Raw genomic sequence first — 20,553 nt, 5'->3', positions numbered from 1 at the left:
CCCAAGTTGTGGGAAAATATACAATCCGCCATTTTGTGGCGGCGGCCATCTTGGAACGATTTTCATCGAACACAGATAAGAACACTCCAGACACCGAGTTAAGAAAATGCAGAATCCTTATTTAGAAATTATACATGTATGCAGTACATTGTGCCCAAAAACAGTTAAAACTCACTTTACACCCGCGGAATGTTACTAGCTCACAATTTTTTTTCCCATTTTCCCACTTTATGGTAAACGTTTCTAGCATTTACATAGTACACTTGTCAATGGTATGAACTGACTAACCGCCTGTTCCAAAAACACTACTAAAGTGGAATGGTTTCTGATGCTTCAATATTAGTCGAGTACACGGTTTCGGTATTTTCTTAATTCTGTGTCTCCTGACCAACTCACCTTTCAAAAAAAAAAAACCGAAATCAAAATCGATTCGTCCGAAATACGATGCCAAAGCCAGACACATACACACACACACAGATACGCCAATCTTATAACATCTCTTCGTTTTTGCGTCTTTATTAATATTACTTACTAATGGAAATATTATTACACTATAAAATATTACTTTTTCGCATATGTTACTCTCCGTCCTTTCAACTAACTCTATGCCAAAAATCAAGTCGATTGGTTTCTTAGTTAGGGCGAGAAGGAAGGATAAACAAACCAACACACACCCTTACGCATTAATAATAATAATAATATAATAGATACTATATAGTTAAGATTAGCTAGATGACTTTACTTGCTCCCCGAGGCAAGCGTGCTCCTTGAGGCAAGGGGGTGAACAGCATAACATATAACAGCCCAACATATAATAGAACCATTAACCTAACTCCAGTTTAGTACTAAGGCTTTCTCGTAGAAGTTATCTTTTTATTTCTTGCCTCGGAAAAACTCGGAAATCGAATGTGGGACCTCATAATAACTTGCTAGCCACTAGATAACAAGAAAGTTACACAATAATATATACCTATGTAATTGTATGTAAGATAATAAATAATGAAGATATTAAACCAATTCGTCGTATAAGAAAAGATGAAGTATTACAGAAGTGTCTAGAAATACCTTTACACCATTCGCTCGGCATAGCCTTGTATTGAAAGGTACGACAATACATCCTTTAGGCTTAGCGGGTAAGAAATGTTGTAGGTACAGGAGTCGCTAGAGGCTTTTATGATTTGAATAAGGAACATCGCAAACGGCGTATCTAAATAAAATTATTGTCAAAAAAATAACTCCAAAACTTGTGATATTATTGCTTCGCGAGGTGTGAAAAGTTAAAAAATTCAACTCAGGGTTGGGCACCCCTGAAACCTCCGCTTCACTGAAGTTTCTAGAGGCAGCACGCTCGGGAGTTACTCTTAAATCCCTCGTTTGCTTGGGATTTATCCTAACGCCTGTAACATAAGACATTGCTTTACCCCCCTTGTTGTACAAAGTACTATTAAATGAAAGATTTATTTTTTATTTCCCTAGATGAGTTAGTTGTTCAGAAAAAAATAACCCTAATTAACTTAGTGTAATTACAATTCACATACTTATACTTAAAGTAAGAATCACTAGAACATTTTCATTAATTCTAAATTTCCCGCTCGTTTTCCGATACTTTCAAAATATTATCTTCGTGAATTATTACAATTTTGTCTATAGAGAAGAAAAACAACCTATTTTTTATCGAATAATTATTATCTTAAGGGATCATTGGGAATGCTACAAGGAATGCTTACGCATCATAACTTCTTTAGTGAGGTAGTAAGGTAAGGTTCTACAGTTCTCCTAAGTATGTGGTACCTATTGGGGTACTCGTACCTTTAATCGTTAAACTGTTGTTTTCCAGTAGAGATGTGCAAGAAAGCGTCGCTCGGATTGGATTGATGGATTTGATATCGGAAAGTCGAATTGCTTCATTTTTATGGTTGAGCGAAGCTTTTTGTGCTCGCCGATGCAAGCACCATTTTTATTTCTGTCGCCAAGCAGCATTGTTGCAATGCCGGTGTAATTACAGGCACATGAGTTTGCAACACCTGCTCCTCAGTTTGATGGACACAGGGCGACAAGTTACGGGACTTTCCTTTCAAGCCCTGCGAAGGGTTTCTCTGGTTTGTAATTTCCATCGGATCGGTCTGTCAATTATTTCTATAAAAAGTTATACTTTAATAAGCTTTTTATACAACACTTTGTTTATAGCGTCTCATACAGAAAGCTCTACCACTCCTAAAAATATAGTTAACTACGTTGGCTAAATGCGGATTGTTAGACCTCACACGCCTTCGAGAACAGGCTAAGGTTTTCCCACGATCTTTCTCCTTAACTGTTAAAGCAAGTGATATTTTAACGCTTAAATTAAATTTGAACACATTACAGACATACTTTAAGGTAGAATTGCAACTACATTTTCACTACTTTTGTATTTCATGATCGTTTTCCGATACTTATTTGTAGGCGGGTGTACGTGATCGTCCCTTACGTACACAACGTGGTCGTCCACTGTGTGGATTGTCGCGAGACAGCCGTGGTTGTTGTGCGTCGAACATTTCCATATGATTTTAGCGCCACCGTTGGACGGGTTTCTACGTGAGTAGTATGTGTATGCATCTTTAATGATCATACGGTTGCCCTTCTGCGAGGTTATGTACGCGAAACCTGAAAAGTATAATACATTAAATATAAACACACTTCCACGTTAGAAGAATTTTATAAAGAATATAATAGAATAATAAATATCCTATGGCTTTTTCCAGAATGCAGGTTATATAATTATTTCCCATCTATGCAATGGTTGAGGTGACCATAGGTATCAAACAAACGTGCAGCATAAAGAAAACACACCTTTGCATTTTACTAGTATGTATAAAATAAAAAACCTTAAGGAGGAAAATGTAAGGGTTAAACAGAAAACGAAGTTATAATTGTGGTTTTAACATATGTTTTTAATGTAACAAGTTCTTGTAACGGACTTATAAGTATGCAACGATGGTCCCAATTTGGTGAAGATTTGATGGAGATAATTTCTGAGATCGTCCTTCAAACTAAATATCGAAGTCGTTTAAACTGAATATTGTCAGTTTAAGACACAGACAATAGAAATACATTTCTATATAATTTATATAATTTAGACGCCTTGTGCCACAGGTTACGACATTAATCGTGTAACTAACGTGAACTCCCGAACCTACTGTCAAACTGTGTTGTCTTTTCTGTTAGTTTTCCTATAAATAAACGCCACAACCACGTCCACGTTAATCTCGCATTTTTATGGAAGACAAACACCGACCTAATATGAAATTACGTCAGCGAGGGCAAACGTTAAAATTGGACAGTTCCTTTAACTTGGTATAACATTTACTCCAAAGTTAAGTTTACCAATTTGATAACTTCCACTAGGGGCACAGAAACTTGAGTCCGACAGCCAAGGTCAGCAGACCATTGTGGCGCATCTGTTCTCCTGGACGGAAAGGAAGCACCCAAACACTTTTCATCTGGCACAGATCCTCAGGGTATGGTTGCTTCGAAAGGTACTTGTTTAAGATGGCTGGTAAAAAATTATCATCAGTTTTCGAAGGATCCATCGAAATGGTTTTTTGGTGGGTGTGTGTGTTTTACGTCTACTAATATAATGGTGTCGTCAGTGGTTTGCACCACGGTGTGACATCCCTTGTTATGGTGCGTGGAGCATTGCCAGCGTCTCATCTTACTTCCGTCATAGCACAAGGAGTATGTGTGTCCGTCTAGCAATATCATCGGCTTCCCTTTCCTCGACTGGATATATTTCGCTAGAAAATATCATTTGTTGAATAAGTTGTGAATTTACAATATCATCATTGTCAGCCCATTAATGACGGCATCCGCTTCCTATACCGCAGGAGAGTGGGACTCAGAACTAAAGCACTCCACAATGATCTTAGCCATTATTTATACTATAAATGTTTATACTTTAAAGACTCTTTATATTACTGTTCCCGTTCTAAGTTCTTGTTAAATGCCACAAAGCCTCATCTTAATCTGCCCAGTAGGCTTTTAGAATTATGGTGATATGATAAAAAAATATAGGACAGTTTGAACTTGTGTGTAAAATACTCCAACTTTTTGTGCACTTTTGCTACTTATTTGATATAAGTTTAGATAAGTTGTTAAGTGATATCTAGATACATTCAATTCAATACGCTTCATTAGATATATGTATGCTGGGGATATAAATAAATAAAAAAAAATAACACGCTAATCCAAACACGTCAAGATTCGATCGAGAAATCGCCGGTTTTTTTATAGATTGAGATAAAATCCTTGGTTTAGATAACTTAAACAAAAATTTCAAATAAACTTCTCATTAACAAATATAACTAAATATAATTGAAATTTGTCAACAGTTTGCGCTGCAATAAAATAAAATTTAGGTATATGAAACAGTTTATGGCAGTATAGTCTTGTATACACTTAAAAATTCCCCTGGCCCCTTCCATGTGGCGGATGCAAATGCGTTCCTTTTAGTAGTAGAATTTCGTTTCCTAGAGTGTGCAGTGATGCGAGACATCCTTTGCTTTGGTGCGTAGAGCATTTCCACCTCTTCTTCACACTCGCCCCTGGCGTTGAGGAGTAGGTGTAGCCGTTCATCATGATCATGGGTTTCTTTCTCTTCGACATTACGAATTTCACTAAAAACAGTAACATCTTATTTTAATAATTCATTTGAATTTTCATGTTTGTATTCATCATCGAGCTATTTTGACCAATTCTTCATTAGAATCAATAGAATCAATAGGATCATTCATCAGTCTTTGATATAATAATTATTTATAATCAACATTTTTCTTTATTTCGGTTTTGTTCGAGCAAATTGCTTTGCGTACGCTCTATCAAACCGCTCTCTACTTTACTAATTTTTACAAATTTATAATATTTTTTATTTAATGAGTTAATCAAGAATACAATGATTTTGTTATTTTAATGTTAAAGAGCTTGCTTATATATACGATAGGTAAATAGTTTGGAGGATGTTTTTTAGATTTACTAAACATCAGCATTTTTGTCGTATTTTAGGTTACCGTTTAGTACCATTCAGTCAGAGCACGCGGAAAGGGCAGTTTTTAATGGCTTGTTTTCAAATACTTGATACTGAAATTATTAGAGAATTAAATAAAGACTATGTTACTTCTGGACAAAATAGATTTCTAACGGTGACAGATGTCTAATAGTGGTAAAATCGCCTCAGTAATTTCAGAGTTAATCGATTACAAGCAATCAAACATATCTTTCCAATACACAATATAGATAATTAACTACATAAATCACGCACCCAAGCTAAGCTTATATATTGCATAATGATATCTCTTATGATTTGGTACTAGATTATTTCCTATCAGTAGTAGGTATATTAAAAATATGAGATTTTGAAACTCGCAATCTTAGGACTACCTTAGCGCATGGAAACCATAATCTTATAAAATTATTGTCTGTCAGAATTAGTTTCGAGTTTCAATTCTTACATATTTCCAAAAATATTTTTATGATTATACTTAATTGCTGGATAAAATATATTTACTTCTTAACTATGGAAATAGATATTTATAGCTTGCGTTTAAACTAACGTTATATCTTAAAGTTTTGTTAAGTTTTCGGACTTTGATATTTAAAAACAATAAATGTTGGTTTTAATATATTTTTATTATAAAATTAGTTTAATAATTTAATAAGGCAAATTGTGCAACAAAAATAAATTAAATTTAATGCACTATAAAACTATTTATATAATTAAATGACTAGCAGCCTAAAAATATTTTATGTAATAAAATAAAGTTAATATAAAGTCGGCAAAGTCACTTATTCATTTATATTCATTTATATGGATAAGTGACTTTGACGACTTAAAATTTAATAATATAAAAATTATTAACAAAAATGACATCACGAATAATATCGAAAAACTGGAATGTTGAGAAAAATAAGGTGCTGGAACCCAAAACGTGTGTGTACTTACGAGTATGTACACGCGTTAGAAGTTATACTCCTTGGGCGTAACAATATAACTAGTAATACATAGCATCACTATATTTCAACTGTTGTCTAACATGAATCGGAGGATGGTTGTGTACCGCTTTCATCGAGACAATTTGGTCGGACACGGTGAAGAGGACGGCCCGACATTTGTCGTGTGTGTTGGTTGAACACCTCCATCTGACTTTGGGACCAGTTGTGCTCTCGTAGTATGTGTATCCATTGAGCCGTATAAGGCGTCTGCCCCTCTGAGATAGTATGAATTCGGCTGAAAATAGCATGTATGTTATAATGAGTTGGCAACCAATAAATAAAATACTTGCCAAGTTAAACAATCTTCGTTATGTGCTTTTTAAATAATTATATCTCGCTTGTTTCAACGCTGAAGGAAAACATCGTAATGAAACCTGCATGCCCGAGAATTGTCCAGTATGTTCTCAAAGGTGTGTGGAGTCCACCAATCCGCGCTGGGCCAGCGTGGTGGACTACGGCTTTACCCCTTCACATTGTGGCAGGAGACCCGTGCCATGTAGTGGGCCGGTAATGGGTTTATATGATGTTGATGAAGAAGTACTATTACTTATTGCATCTAAGTTATTCAGTTTTGCAAATGGCACGGTCTTGTGCCGCTTCGGTACAGCGACTCGCTGCGAATCGTTTGATGTGATGTGATTTGACTTATGTCCAGTAATGGAAGTCCATTCGTTGGAATTATGATGACGATTTATAAACTATTTATTATTTATTTCTTCTTTATATTATCATTGTACTAATTTTTTGGAACATTTTTAATCAATCTTGGCCGATTCATCCCATGAATGGCTTTAATACATAAATATATATATAAAGACCGAACTCGAGCTTCGTACAGGCTAAAAGCTGTTCTGATGTGAACCATCACTTCACCTTGCTGAGGCTGCCTAGTTTTATGCGAAAAATTTAAGCTTCGGATTCGAATCATTGTACAAGGTCGAGGTTGGACAATGCATTAGATTTATGGATTTATGCCTTCAGAAGTGTCTACGTTTCAGCGCCATAAGTGAGTACGGGAAGGAAAGGTGCTAATTGTAATCATTAAATTCATACTAAGTTTTGCATTAAATTATATTCATTAGAAAAAAATCTGGTAAATACTTATTTTCTGATGGCGATTATTAAAAATGTCTTATTAAAGATGTCTGTCTTTATAGCATGTGACGCAAAGAGAGTGCTTGCATGCTTTGCAAAAAGATATGATTTTTTTAACTCTCTTCTTAGCATCGTAACATCCAAATTTCTTTCGTAGTTTCTGATAGCATCCTGCGCAATTCCTTCTTTTAACACCTCTTTCTAGAGCGTGCATGTAAATCTTGTTGTGTACAATTATAAAATCTGCAATAAAACGTTTTTGAATATGTAAAATACATTATTAATTTAACTTTATTCATTTATTTTTTATGAAGTTTGATAAGTTTCCTGGGATAAACAGTATCCTTACCAGTACGTCCAGAGATCAGGGTGCAAGCTATCTCTATGCAAAATTTCGGCCAGATCGGCTTAGCAGTGGGCTACACAAGTAAAATATGGCTTTTGTCACTTAAAAAGAAAAATTTCAAAAGTATCCGTCACTAGGCCATTTTCATCAACATTCTGAAAATACTATTTTGGTTACGCTTGTTTTGGGTCTTTAAAAATATTTTGTGTATCTTAAAAAATGTTGTTATAAATTTTGACCAAGAAATTAAAAAAAAAAATGTTTGGACCACCCTTGTCACTTATGGGTTGAATAATAGATTACCACCGATTCTCAGACCTATCAAACATGAAAAAAAATATCATAGAAATCGGTCAAGCCGATTCGGAGGAACGTGTCCCCTAAATTGAATTAGTTATTTATGGTTATATTAAATTAGTTATTTATGCAACTTTTTCGTATGAGGCGGAACACACAAATGCCATTTCTTTTTCAATAGGCAGCAAAAGAGTTAATACTGCTACGGCCAGGAAACAAATGATTATAAAAGTGAAATCAAATTGTTATTATATATACAAATAAGTATTGAAATGGAGTAGGAGTTAAAGTGACATTTCGCTACTTTAGGTTAGATTATGGCAATCAGGATCACAATTTTATTGATAGAAAATTAAGCGCAAAATTAAGTTACTTTATGACTATTTAGCTTTCTTTCAGCTTCGGGGAGCCTGTTGAAATGAAATGAAATGAAATGAAATTTATTCGCTGAATATGAGCTTACATAGGGTCTTATTATAATATAACATTCCTCCATATTCTACTATTAAGCATGCGAAATGTAAAATGCACAACAAGAACAATCATTACACATGTCTGCATAATCTTGTTGAGCAAGCATTGAAAAGTTATTTATTTAAGTTATTAAATTATACAGGTAATATTAATGTTATCATAATAATGTCAAAATAATATCATTTTTAATTCAGATACTCGGATATTGCATAGAAACACTTTGTACACAGCCAATGCGCCAGATTTTTCTTAAAAAAACGCGTAGGTTGATTTTTGAGACCTGCATCTAATTTATTGTATATTTTAACGCACATTGCAAAGGGGGATTTTGCGGTTTGTTTTAATTTATATTTATTGTTGCACAGCCGAATTTTATTTCTCCTTTTAAAATGGCGATGAACGAAGACTGATATTTCGTAGATATACAGACACGGCAGAGTAAGGAGATTGTGTTTTTGAAATATTGGTCTACAGGAATCCGTTGGGTCTATAAGAAATATGCTTCTTATACACTTTTTTTGTGCCACAAACAATTTGTTTATATGCACTGAGTTCCCCCATATAACAATACCGTAGCGCAGGACAGACATGACATAACCGTGATAAGCCACTAGTGCTGCATCAAGCGATACTCTACGCCTAAGACGACGCAAGGGATATACAAATTTATTAACTTTAGTACAAATGTCCTCGATTTGGTTTTTCCAATCACAATGTTCGTCAAATTGGATACCTAAAAATTTTGTACTATTTACGATGTCAATTTGTTCGTTATTATAGATGATATTTAATTTTGTACTATGTCCTCTTTTAGTTTTAAATTGCATACACGTTGTTTTTTTTATATTTACACTTAAATTATTGCTTTCTAACCAATAAATAGTTTCAGTTAATGATTTGTTTACTTCCGATTCATGTGTCTGCTTGTCATCACATGGAATAATTATAGTGGTATCGTCAGCGAAAAGTATTGATGGGTTGGAAATAAACAAACGTCCTTTTATTTTAGTAAAGGTGTGATTTTAAATTTTGCGATACGGGAGAAGTTAATGAAAACTTGTACTTTAGTTTTAATAGTTAATTTAATGTCAAATGTCTGCGTGTAAAGCACATTTCGCAAAAAGTCTGCTTGCACGTGCCGCAATAGGTTCTAACTTTTTTAACAATCGTCTTAGCTTCTGTACGATTCACATGAAGTTTCTGGCGTAGATTCTGATAGCACCCTACGCAATTTCTTCTTTTTCCACCGCTTTCAAGAACGTGTACGTTACTCTTGACTTCTATAACACATTCTGGAACAAATATAAATTACTTTAATTTCACACAAGGCCGAATGCGAGTGCCAAGGTTAAGCTTGGAGTATCTTTACGTGATCTCAAAAAAGAGGTGATACGTAGATCAACCAGTACTGCTAACATGGACAGGAGATATTTCTCTTCTCGGGGAAAGGATAAAATGTTATTTTCTCCCACAGCTTCACAAACTCTCCGAGCCATGGTGCACCAGTGAATATAACATCCAAATAATTAACGTGTATTTTTATAAACGGGGTACCATATACTATTTTATCTTTTATCATAAAAATACTACGTTTTTAAACTAATTAGTAGCCATTATAACACGGAAATTAAAGACTTTATATGTTATTTTTATATAATAGTCGCGTATACGTAAGTCAGATAGATACAATTTTGGCGCAAATCTACATTACGCTCTCGACAAATAACTCTTTGGCGTTCACTGCACGATGTCCCTAATTTACGCCGGGCGATAAAATTGTGCAGTAGTTACGTTTTTTGGATCCTAGCTCTCCCGTATTATTTTCCGAGGAATCACTGTCATTTTAGGGAAACATAGTTTGAGGGTCTCTTGAATATAATATAAACAGTCATCTGCCATGTTTTACTGCCCATACTAACGCTACTGAGTCAGAATATCTACGAAAAAAAAATAACAAGTGTTTAAATTTTTACATAATTTATGTTTCCTTATTTTATTATATCTGCTTATAATAGTGAACGGTGCAGCAGAGGCAGTGCATTTTGGACCGTCATATATAGAACTTGTCAATGTTATGCAGACCTAGTGTTAGTAGAAATTCGATCAACGATTTACACAGAGTATATATTAATTTAAATGTGTGTTTGATTTCATTTATAAATGAAGATCTTCGGATCTTCGGTTTGGAACCTTCGTAGCTTTAGTTTTAAGTTTATGAATATGGTTATCGCCATCATCTCACTACCGTGTAATACTCATGTAATGTACGCATCAAAAGTACCACCTATGGACCTATTCAAGTGAATAAAGATATTTTTGACTTTGACTTCATAACATAGGAAGGCAAAATACTTTGGATTTATATGAAGAAGGCAGTAAAATTTTTACAACGGAGGGATTTTGCAAGACAATATTAAAGGCATTAATAGGCATTAGGAGAAATATTTTCAGTCAACTAAGTAATACTAAAATTTTATTCTGAAATGTATATTTCTATTATTAATTTATTCGAACGTAGTTTAAATGTAAAATCGTACGAAATAATTCGATAAATCGGTCGATCGATCGGAACTAAATATGTTTGATTTTTAGGGATATTATTATTTATTATCTGGTCAGTTTTGGCCACGGTTAGTTAGTGCCTAAATAGCGCTCGTAGCCTAGTAATTAGGGCTTCGGCTTTAAGGGAGACTAAGTTCGATCCCCGGCACGCACCTCTCACTTTAAGGAGTTATGTGGGTTTTTAAAGTTCATATCCATAAAGTTCTCGAGAGCGTGTGACGTCTACCAATCTACACTTGGCCAGCGTGGTGGACTAAGTACCTAAGTCATATACCAAGTACCGCTAATTTGTTAGTACGCAAAATCGTACCGGATGGCTTAGCGGCACATCTTTGGTTGATTGGTTAGGTGGAAACTAGCCACGGCCGAAAACTCCCACCATAGAAAGTTCAGAGACTATAAATTCCCAAATTTTCTGTGTCGGGGATCGAACCAGGGACCTCCCACTTTCGGGACCCCCCAAACCACAGCGCGCACCGCGGCGCCGGGGAGGTCGTGGAAAGAAATATTCGACTTTCAAAAATACTCTAACTTATAACTGGAAACTCCAGGCAGATGGTTATGATCGGCAACGATTGACACTATTTCATTCTCCACTGTAAAAAGGGCCCCTTTACACCCATGCCGCATGTGGGTGGAGCACCGCCAACGGATCCTGACGTTGTTGACTTGACTCGCGTAGTACGTGTACCCTTGCAGCTTTATCAAGCGTTTACCTTTGTGTGAGGTTATGAATTCTGCTGTAAGAAAATTAACGGTGATTACTTAAATTTGGATCAGACTTATTAAAGATAAACTAATGAACAAGACAATGTACCTGACATTAGCCAATGTCAGGTACATTGGCTAACCTGTGTAAAGTCATAAGAAAAAGAAATTAATGAACATTCAGCTTCATCATAGTCTATAACAGTCCACTGCTGGACTAAAGACTTCTCCCAACAAGAGGGGCAGTTTGGGCAGACGCTGATCTATTACTACTGCGCTGGCAGTAGTAGCACAGAGGACGCTGCTGCCCGTTTTCTGTTATATTCCCTCAGTCGCTTCACGTGACACCCGCGGAGGGGTGGGGACAAATTATTCTGATGTGCCATCACCACACGGACCATTAAGCGTAATCTGTGAAAACCAGGCAAATCTGCAAGGTATAATTTATCCAATCTTTTTAAACAACACCGCACATATCTTTTAAAATGTACTACGCAAGTTTTGCTCAGGCGCCAGATCATCTTTACAATGCAGATCATCATCATATCAACCCATTACCGGCACAGAGCACGGGTCTTCTACCAAAATAAGAAGGGGTTAAGGCCGTAGTCCACCACGCCGGCGCGTGCCCAGCAATACATAGTGACTATGTAAATTCAAAGTCTCCTTAGGATGCCCCGATGTCGCAAACGCGTAAAAAAAGTAATAGTGATTATTAAAATTTGGATTCCTCATCATCAGAATTATAAAAGTTAAAATAATATATTTTAGCTTCATCAACACCCTATAACAGTTGACTGTTGGATTAAAGACCTCTACCAAAGCGGTTTGCCCATAATCACCATGCTGGGCAGTCGGGTTCGTGATCGCTTTAGATTGTACTTGTAAAACAGAGAAACCTGCTACCCGAACTCCGTTATATTCTTAATCGCCTCGTTCGGCACCCAACAGAAGAGGAAGGGTAATGACAACCGTATTCTGATATGCCGTCACCACGCGGCTCACTTATCTTGTAGATATGTATATACTTAATAACTTTTTTATACCCATACCCTTATTCGTTTTTTACGTTTCACGGAATTAGCCTCAGCCTTTTAACTACGATAGGAGTTTGAAAAGATGACGAACACTTAATTTCACGTAAATCCTAAAGATATTTTATTGCACGCAAAAATTTCAAAACAATATTCCACACAATAACTTACAATAATAAAGACACACGACTAAAGACAGAAAATTACAGGCAAATAAAGGCGACCCTTTTGCTGTCAGCGGTCTCTTATGGACAATTGGTATATAAACAAATTTAATAGAAAATTTATTTGTGAATCAGGGGAGACAAACATTTTATGTGAATATACAATAAAAAACATGGCCGGCCTAAATCTACCTTTCATAACGATCCCCTATCGGTAACACCACGGACATTAAAGTGAAATTATATACTATAATGGTAGTTTATTCATTTTATTTTATTTATAATGACAGGAACATTTATAATAATAATAGTTTTATCATTGTTTTTCTTACTTTATTACTATAATATCGTTGGTGGAACACTGAGACACAATTTAAATGGTACACTTGAGAGACCAGATTGAATATGGCACTTCAATATTTGTTAGACGTTTACGAAATGTTAGGTGAATGATTATGTTCCGCCCTGAGGGAGACAATTTCGTCATGCACTGTGATTATAGCAGCTCGGCAACCGTGGTTCATATGGGTAGAGCATCTCCAGCGGATTTTGACACTGTCACCCTTCCTTATCGCCGAATACCTGTATCCGCCGAACTTGATCAAACGTTTTCCCTTGTGGGATGTTATGAATTCAGCTGCAAAAAATTATAGTTAGTTTATTGAGGGAGGAAAGTGACTGATACTAATGAGAGTGTAGTACAGGCTTAATACACGAGTTAGGAATCGTATTTCATCCGAGTGATATACAATGAGCCAGCGGAGAAAATTAAAAATAATTACGAATAGTTAAAAAAATATTAAGTTTAGAGCTTGGTCATTAATCAGAAATGAGGAAATTCGTAAAAGAAGCAAAGTTACCGACAAATTCAAGGAGTTGCAAAGCTAAAGAGGCAATGAGCGGGGCACATGGCTCGTAGGACTGATGGACGTTACGGTCACATTATCTAGTGGTGTGGTGACCCCACAGTGAAAAGCGAAGTATTGATGGACGTCTCACAACTTGATCAGATGACATCAAGCGAGCCGCTGGACACGAGCGCCATAACACTGAAGCGACATAACACATACATTTATGAAAAAGACAAAAGGCAGTAGGTTGAAATAATGATGATAATCATGAGTATGATAAGAAGATAATTTAAACCGCACTATTACGGAATTATATCTTAAGGAGACCGACTGACTTTGTGATTATTTACTTTGCAAAATTCCATGACATACAATAATCATTACGCTTAATTTACTATAATCCGTAAACCACGTTGCACATAATAATTACTTCAATCTTTGCACACAACACCACAGAAAGCTTTACATTTGCCGAAATGCGTACATGTATTTTGGCCACACTCGTTTTTCTGGCACGTCCCAAGGTTGGCTGGTAGTCAATGCTTTAGAAACTTAGTAATATTGAAATGCAAATAGGAAGGGGTAGAAATATAATTTTAGTGACATCATATTGTTTATTTAAGACTAAATTTATTAACATTGTTTACAATTCACAATTGATCGTAGCTTTTGATTATCATTTTCGAGTGAAGAAATATCTAAATCTGTAGCATTTACAATGGGATTATAATAACTAAAGTAAGATACGAAATGTTTGAGTTCTATTTCCTACTCAATCAATTAGTATATTGTCACGTTTGGCTTTTTTACGTGCTCGGTACTCTCTCTGGTATTCGGCGGCCGATTTCCTTTTTTTTGATGTTACTGATCCTGCGACGTTAATTGTAAAAGAATTAGCAGTCGTAGATGGATCGCTATTTCTATTTAACGACTCTTTTTCCTGCTCTGCTCGCTTCCGTGCTCTGTAATCACGGTAATATTGTGCATTTTTCCCTCGTGCACCTCTTGAACCAGCGGAAGTTGTTGTGGTTGCCTCATCGTCTCGCTCTGGAACATGTATTTGTATTAATAATGTATGTGAATGCGAATAAAAACCTAACAATCAATTGATATTCACCAGAGACGTACCTTGACATAACCTTAAATCCGTCGCATCGTCCGTGGGATTGTTTTCCACTCTTTTTTTACAATTGTTATCCACTAAATATGAAAATAAAAAAAATACCCTATTAAATTATATGTGTATCAAATCAAACTAAAAGAACAAGTTAATCAAATAATGAATATTATAAATTAAATTAGAACAATAAAATAGAACAACAAGTACCTACTAATTTCAGCTATTTCAGGTTCACACTGTTTACTTTACTGTATAGCAAGAATACCACGCGCTTGTGCTTGGGATCTACCAACTCACTCTCTTTCTCTGTTCTTCTACCTCTCTACTTCTACTTACTTTCTACCTTTGTGTATCTTTCTTTATCTATCTCTCTTGCATGGAATGTTTAACGCAACAGTGCTTTCCCCCTTCATAGTAGCGTTAAACATTTAACGCTACCTTGTTAGAAGTCGCGTTAGAAGTTTCAATTCAATAAATAAATTTCCAGTTAGAAATCGTACATTGTTATGTGCATATCCTGAGGGATGCATGCGTATATAGTGTGTTACGAAAGGTTGAAGAAATTATAAATTGCACCTTGCAGATTTTCCTGGTTCTCGCGGATTATAGTAAATTAAGATTAATTGACACACGACAGTACATTGTACATATTGTAAAGAAGAAGATGATGAACGAAAAGATAAAAGGTATTTAATTTCTGTTGGTTTTTATTTATTGCACTTGCGCATGATTATGGTTTGCTCGGATGGAGATTATTTCATCGTTGATGGCAAAAAGGGCCCCTCTGCACCCTCGGTCCTTATGCGTGGAACAACGCCACCGAACCTTGTTAGTGTGGGTTATGCGGCTTGCGTAGTATCTGTAACCTTGATACTTGAGCAGACGATTGCCTCTAATGGAGAATACGAACTCGACTAGAAAAAAGAAAAAAAAAACATTAAAACTCCCATACGTAAATTTGAAAAAGTTAAGAAGCTAAATAAATCTAAATTAATTTCAAACAAAAGAATACGAAGATATAAACAAGAAATATTGTAAGAGTGGTAAGCGGCCTTATCAATTGGCCCTTTAAAAGCTACTTAAGCGTAAGAAATTTGCAGCTGATATGAAACAACATGCAAGTAAAATAAACTTACACAAACATACTCTATTTACATATTAAATATCATACACATGTATATATTATTACACGTAGGTTACTATGGCAAGAGTAAAAAAATACCAATCCGTACTTGCCCAGCGTGGTGGACGCTTATTCTGTATGTGTGAGACCCGTGCTCTGTAGGTGGCCGGTGAGGGGTTGACCAATCCGTACTTGGCCAGCGTGGTGGACGGTCGAACCCCTGCTTATTCTGTATGTGTGAGACCCGTGCTCTGTAGGTGGCCGGTGAGGGGTTGACCAATCCGTACTTGGCCAGCGTGGTGGACGGTCGAACCCCTGCTTATTCTGTATGTGTGAGACCCGTGCTCTGTAGGTGGCCGGTGAGGGGTTGACCAATCCGTACTTGGCCAGCGTGGTGGACGGTCGAACCCCTGCTTATTCTGTATGTGTGAGACCCGTGCTCTGTAGGTGGCCGGTGAGGGGTTGACCAATCCGTACTTGGCCAGCGTGGTGGACGGTCGAACCCCTGCTTATTCTGTATGTGTGAGACCCGTGCTCTGTAGGTTGCCGGTGATGGGTTGATGATGATGATTACAATGGCAAGAGTAAAAAGGTTATAGTCCTAGATAACAATTAAAAAAAAACCTGGTACACAAGTTCATACGCTCACACTTATACCTGGTAATTTAAAGTAACAATTATAGAGGGTTGCAAACATTTTTTAGGGTTGTCAACATTTTTTAGGGTTGTCAACTTTTTTTAGGGTCGAGTTTGCATTTGTAACTAGAAGCTAGGTTTTAATTGCAATAAACCATTAAACCATACACACTACCCATAGTAACCCGGATTATTAAGTATTAAATTGAAAATAAAACAGTCATTCATAAATGCAATTATATATATAAATTTCATTAAACGATTCAAATTGTAAACTCAATCATATTTTTAACATAATATATATTTTGATCTGTAATTTGCACTTTCAACAACATCAATATTTCTTATAAAAGTAAAAATGGGAAACTGTGCTAATCAACTATAAGGTATATTTATAAAATATAGGATCCCCACCGTAAAAAGGCAGTGTGCCAAAACTGCCTTTTTGGATGGCCAAAATAACTCTTTGGCCATGGTAACATGGACTTTTGGCCATAGAAAAGGTACAAGCGTCCGGAACCCAACACTTAATTCATTAAACCATTTATTTACAAAATAACATGAAATTCAAAACAGATCGTGCATTATAATAACTAAAAACAATTACCCGTTTATTTCCATAAAATATTATGAAACGCAACTACTAATATAACCGGTTGGTATATTATTAAAATTTAGCCTAATTTGCTTTACTCCGCGAAAAGCAGGAGAACCTGTATGGTGTAATTTATAATTTCTTATACTCCACACCAAACGGATCTTCGGCAATATACCCTCTTTCCATCGCACGTTTCACTCCGAAACCGGAGCATCCTCAGGAGAATGTGACTTTACAATGAATAATTGTTTGACTTAACAATACAGATTCTCCTGCTTTTCGCGGAGTATAGCAAATTAAGCTTAATTTTCATAATATATCATGGATTTCCGCAAAGTAACGCCTGCTTCTATCCAATAACTGGTTGGTTGCCATCGGTTATACCTACCATCAGGAGGGTATATAGTCCCATAAAGCCTTTTCAATAAAGACAAAATATCGGAATATTTCTACAAGGTGTTTAGTGAAAGGTGCTATCAGTCAGTAGCGTGCAAACAGGGTATTCGCAGGGTATGCAATAAGCGGGCAGATGATATAAAATTTAAAAAATCTACAGTACGAGTTCTACGAAACTTTAGGATAGGCATTGTAAGAGTTATAAAAAGCCTACCCTTATGTTTGTATAAGTCTTACATGAGATTTTCTTAATTTTATATCATCTGCATACCTGCTTTATATAATCTACCCTCTATGCACGCCACTGCTATCAGTTGTAGTGTGACAAAGTAGACACTGCATATATGTTCCGACATTATGCCACGTTTATTAATAAGCTGCCAGACAATGTAATAACTAAATACTGAGACTAAGTCAACATAGCGTCACTGTGTGTACGAGCCTCATTCGTAACCGTGGCATAACGTTGGAATAATTGTGCATTTTTTGCTTTCATTTAGCACCTTTCAGCTCGTTAGAGCACGACATAGCTGTTCCCATGCTCTGCAAAGTTTATTAATGGAGGCCAGATAGGTTTAATCTATTTACAAAACTTAAACTTTTATATAATATAATTAAATCTTTTATAGTCAGGCAGCATAGGTACCGAATGGTTGTGGTTGGCCACGACAGATATGATTCTGTTCTCCATTGTGAATAGAGCGGCCCTGCAACCGCGATGCGTGGAACACCTCCATCTTGTTTTTGTTTTGTTTTTTTGACTCGCGTAGTACGTATAACCTCGCAATTTGATCATACGCTTGCCGCGTTGAGATGTTATGAACACGCCTGCTTAAACAAATTTAATAATTTCAGATTCATTTAATAATTTCTGTAAGTTTATATAAGTTTTACCTACACTTGGAGTAAATATCAATGTTATACGTTTTTAAAATGCATATAAAAATTTCGGAACTGACAGGATTTGAAACTGCGACTCTCTGGCAGTCGCGGCCACTTTTCACCTACACGAATCCTCTCACAACGCCGATGCGGAAATTAGTGTACGCCTTTATATCAGTCTTAGTGACCATAGCGCCATCTATTTTAAAAAAATATAAATAACAAATAAAATCAAATTGGAATTCACAGAAATAACGCTCTCGTTATCTTATAAAGTGGAGATGGACGATAATGGTAATTTAACTGACGATAATTTTAAGATTAACTTTGAACACACAGAATTAAGAATATCCAAAAACCTTGTACGCAACTAACATTAAAGCATCAAAAACCACTCCACTTTAGTAGTGTTTTTCGAACAAGCGGTTAGTAATTTCAAACTATTTAGCAGTTGACAGTAATTATTTTACCTCTAATGTTCTACACGTTTAACACAAATTAGGAAAATGGGAAAACGATTGTGAGCCAGCAATGTTCCGCGTTTTGACTGTTTTTGGGCACAATGCACTGCATGCATTAATGACTGGAGGGTTCTGTATATTCTAACGAGTATATTGTACGAAAAAAAATGTTTTTTTCATTTTACTCAGTAACTGCTTATGAAAGAACTGTGTTTTGTTAAAGTTTTCTCTGAAATAATTCAGATAAGCATATAGGTATATGTTAAAAACTAGAATTTGTCATGATGAAAAAACAACAAAACGCACATTACCAAGCCACCAAAGCAAGTTATACTTTAGTTTATTATGTATCATTCTCAGCTTCTCAAAGATTTGAGAGACACACAGCATATACCCACCACGTTAACAGGGATTGGACTTTAAGTAACGCATAAGAAAATTTTAAATGAGTCAGTAAATTATAACGAACCGTTAGTAAAGTTTATATTATTTTATTCAGAGTCAACAACTAGAATTAAAAATAAATTATTATATCACATTTTTATTTAACAATAATAAGAGTGCGAATACGGTCAAGGTACCCTTTCCCAGTGAGCCTTTTTGGGATTCGCACGAGATATCTGCATCTGTCAGAGATCACGGAGCTTTCCAATACGTACCGAGCATGACCATTGAGTTTGTCACCCACCAAATCCCGGCGGATGAGAACATACATAGCCCTAGCTTTGCTCTCATTGCGGCTAACATTAGCAGGAGACACCTACACGGGGACACCTACACGAAAATTAATTTCTCCCACTGTTTTATCCCTCGAGCCCGAAAGGTATGGGGCTGGCGGGCTGGGGTGAACGGCAAGCATTCGCTGCTTTCGCCGTCGCCTGTATAAGGGGCAGCGGGGGTTTCTCCAACACCCCTATTGCCTATGTATTGTGTCTTCGGAGTACTTGTGGGTAATGGACACAAGGAAGTCCATCCCCAACAGTATAGTTCTTGGCGTGCTGTTGTTCCGGCTTTGGTTCTGACTGCCAAAACTGGGCACGTAGTGTTCTAGGTGTGTCCGTTTAGGCGAAAAAAAACGTAGGCTTTACATTTCTGGACTCAGCATACACTTCTATTTATTCTTGCTCCTCAACAGTATTACTTGCATGTTTCATGGGTGGGTGGTTATGTTTCGATACTATAGACACGATGACGTCGTCGCAGGTGAACAGTGCCGCTCTGCAGTGGAACCGCTTCTGTATAGAGCATCTCCAACGCATTTTCGAACTGTTCCCTCGGCTTGCGTAGTAAGTATATCCTCCCAGTTTTATCATGTGCTTCCCCTTTTTGGATATAATGAATTCAGCTGTAAAGAAATGTTATTTTTGATTTGGAGTATTAATCAGTACTTCTGAGATTTGGTGGTCTTGGCTAAGGACAAAAACAAATTTTATTGGAGCTTTTGGTGACAGAGCTCCGAGGTAGTACCATCGCCATGCTAATTCTACCGCCAAGCAGCAAAGCTATGTTTGGATTAATGGTTGCTGGTGTTATAACAGGCAGAGAGAAGTTGTAAGAAGATTTAACACCTAAGCCTCACGTTAACCGACACAAGGCGGCCTTATGTAAGAATTGGTACTTGCATTATTGGATAGAAGCAGGACGTTACTTTGTGGAAATCTATCTATATATTATAAAAATTAAGCTTAATTTGCTTTACTTACTTACTTTACTTTACTATACATACTTACTTAGTTTTCGTGGACTATAGCAAATTAAGCTCAATTTTCATAATAGTGTTCC

The 20,553-nt window shown here is 36.2% G+C and overlaps 1 protein-coding gene across 17 annotated transcripts in view; it reads right to left on the bottom strand.

The window, feature by feature from the left end:
* Positions 1 to 20,553, bottom strand: part of LOC120626775 (protein tramtrack, beta isoform) — a 548,009-nt gene that overhangs the window by 79,556 nt on the left and 447,900 nt on the right. Inside the window, exons 5-6 of one of the 17 annotated variants that reach the window (XM_039894486.1) lie at positions 14,684 to 14,755; positions 14,313 to 14,602 (exon numbers count right to left, since the gene is read on the bottom strand). The exons of 14 other annotated variants lie outside the window; for them this stretch is intronic. In XM_039894486.1, the coding sequence (XP_039750420.1) occupies positions 14,328 to 14,602; positions 14,684 to 14,755 (347 nt within the window). In that variant the 3' untranslated portion in view covers positions 14,313 to 14,327. Of the gene's footprint in view, positions 1 to 2,356; positions 2,644 to 14,312; positions 14,603 to 14,683; positions 14,756 to 20,553 lie in introns of those variants that run through there. 2 more of the 17 variants (XM_039894506.1, XM_039894505.1) reach the window with 2 other exon arrangements.

The sequence above is a fragment of the Pararge aegeria genome, chromosome 10 (assembly GCF_905163445.1).
Source record: "Pararge aegeria chromosome 10, ilParAegt1.1, whole genome shotgun sequence".
Lineage (NCBI taxonomy): Eukaryota > Metazoa > Arthropoda > Insecta > Lepidoptera > Nymphalidae > Pararge > Pararge aegeria.
Note: the sequence above shows the minus strand (reverse complement) of the source record. Positions and strands in the feature narration are given on the sequence as shown.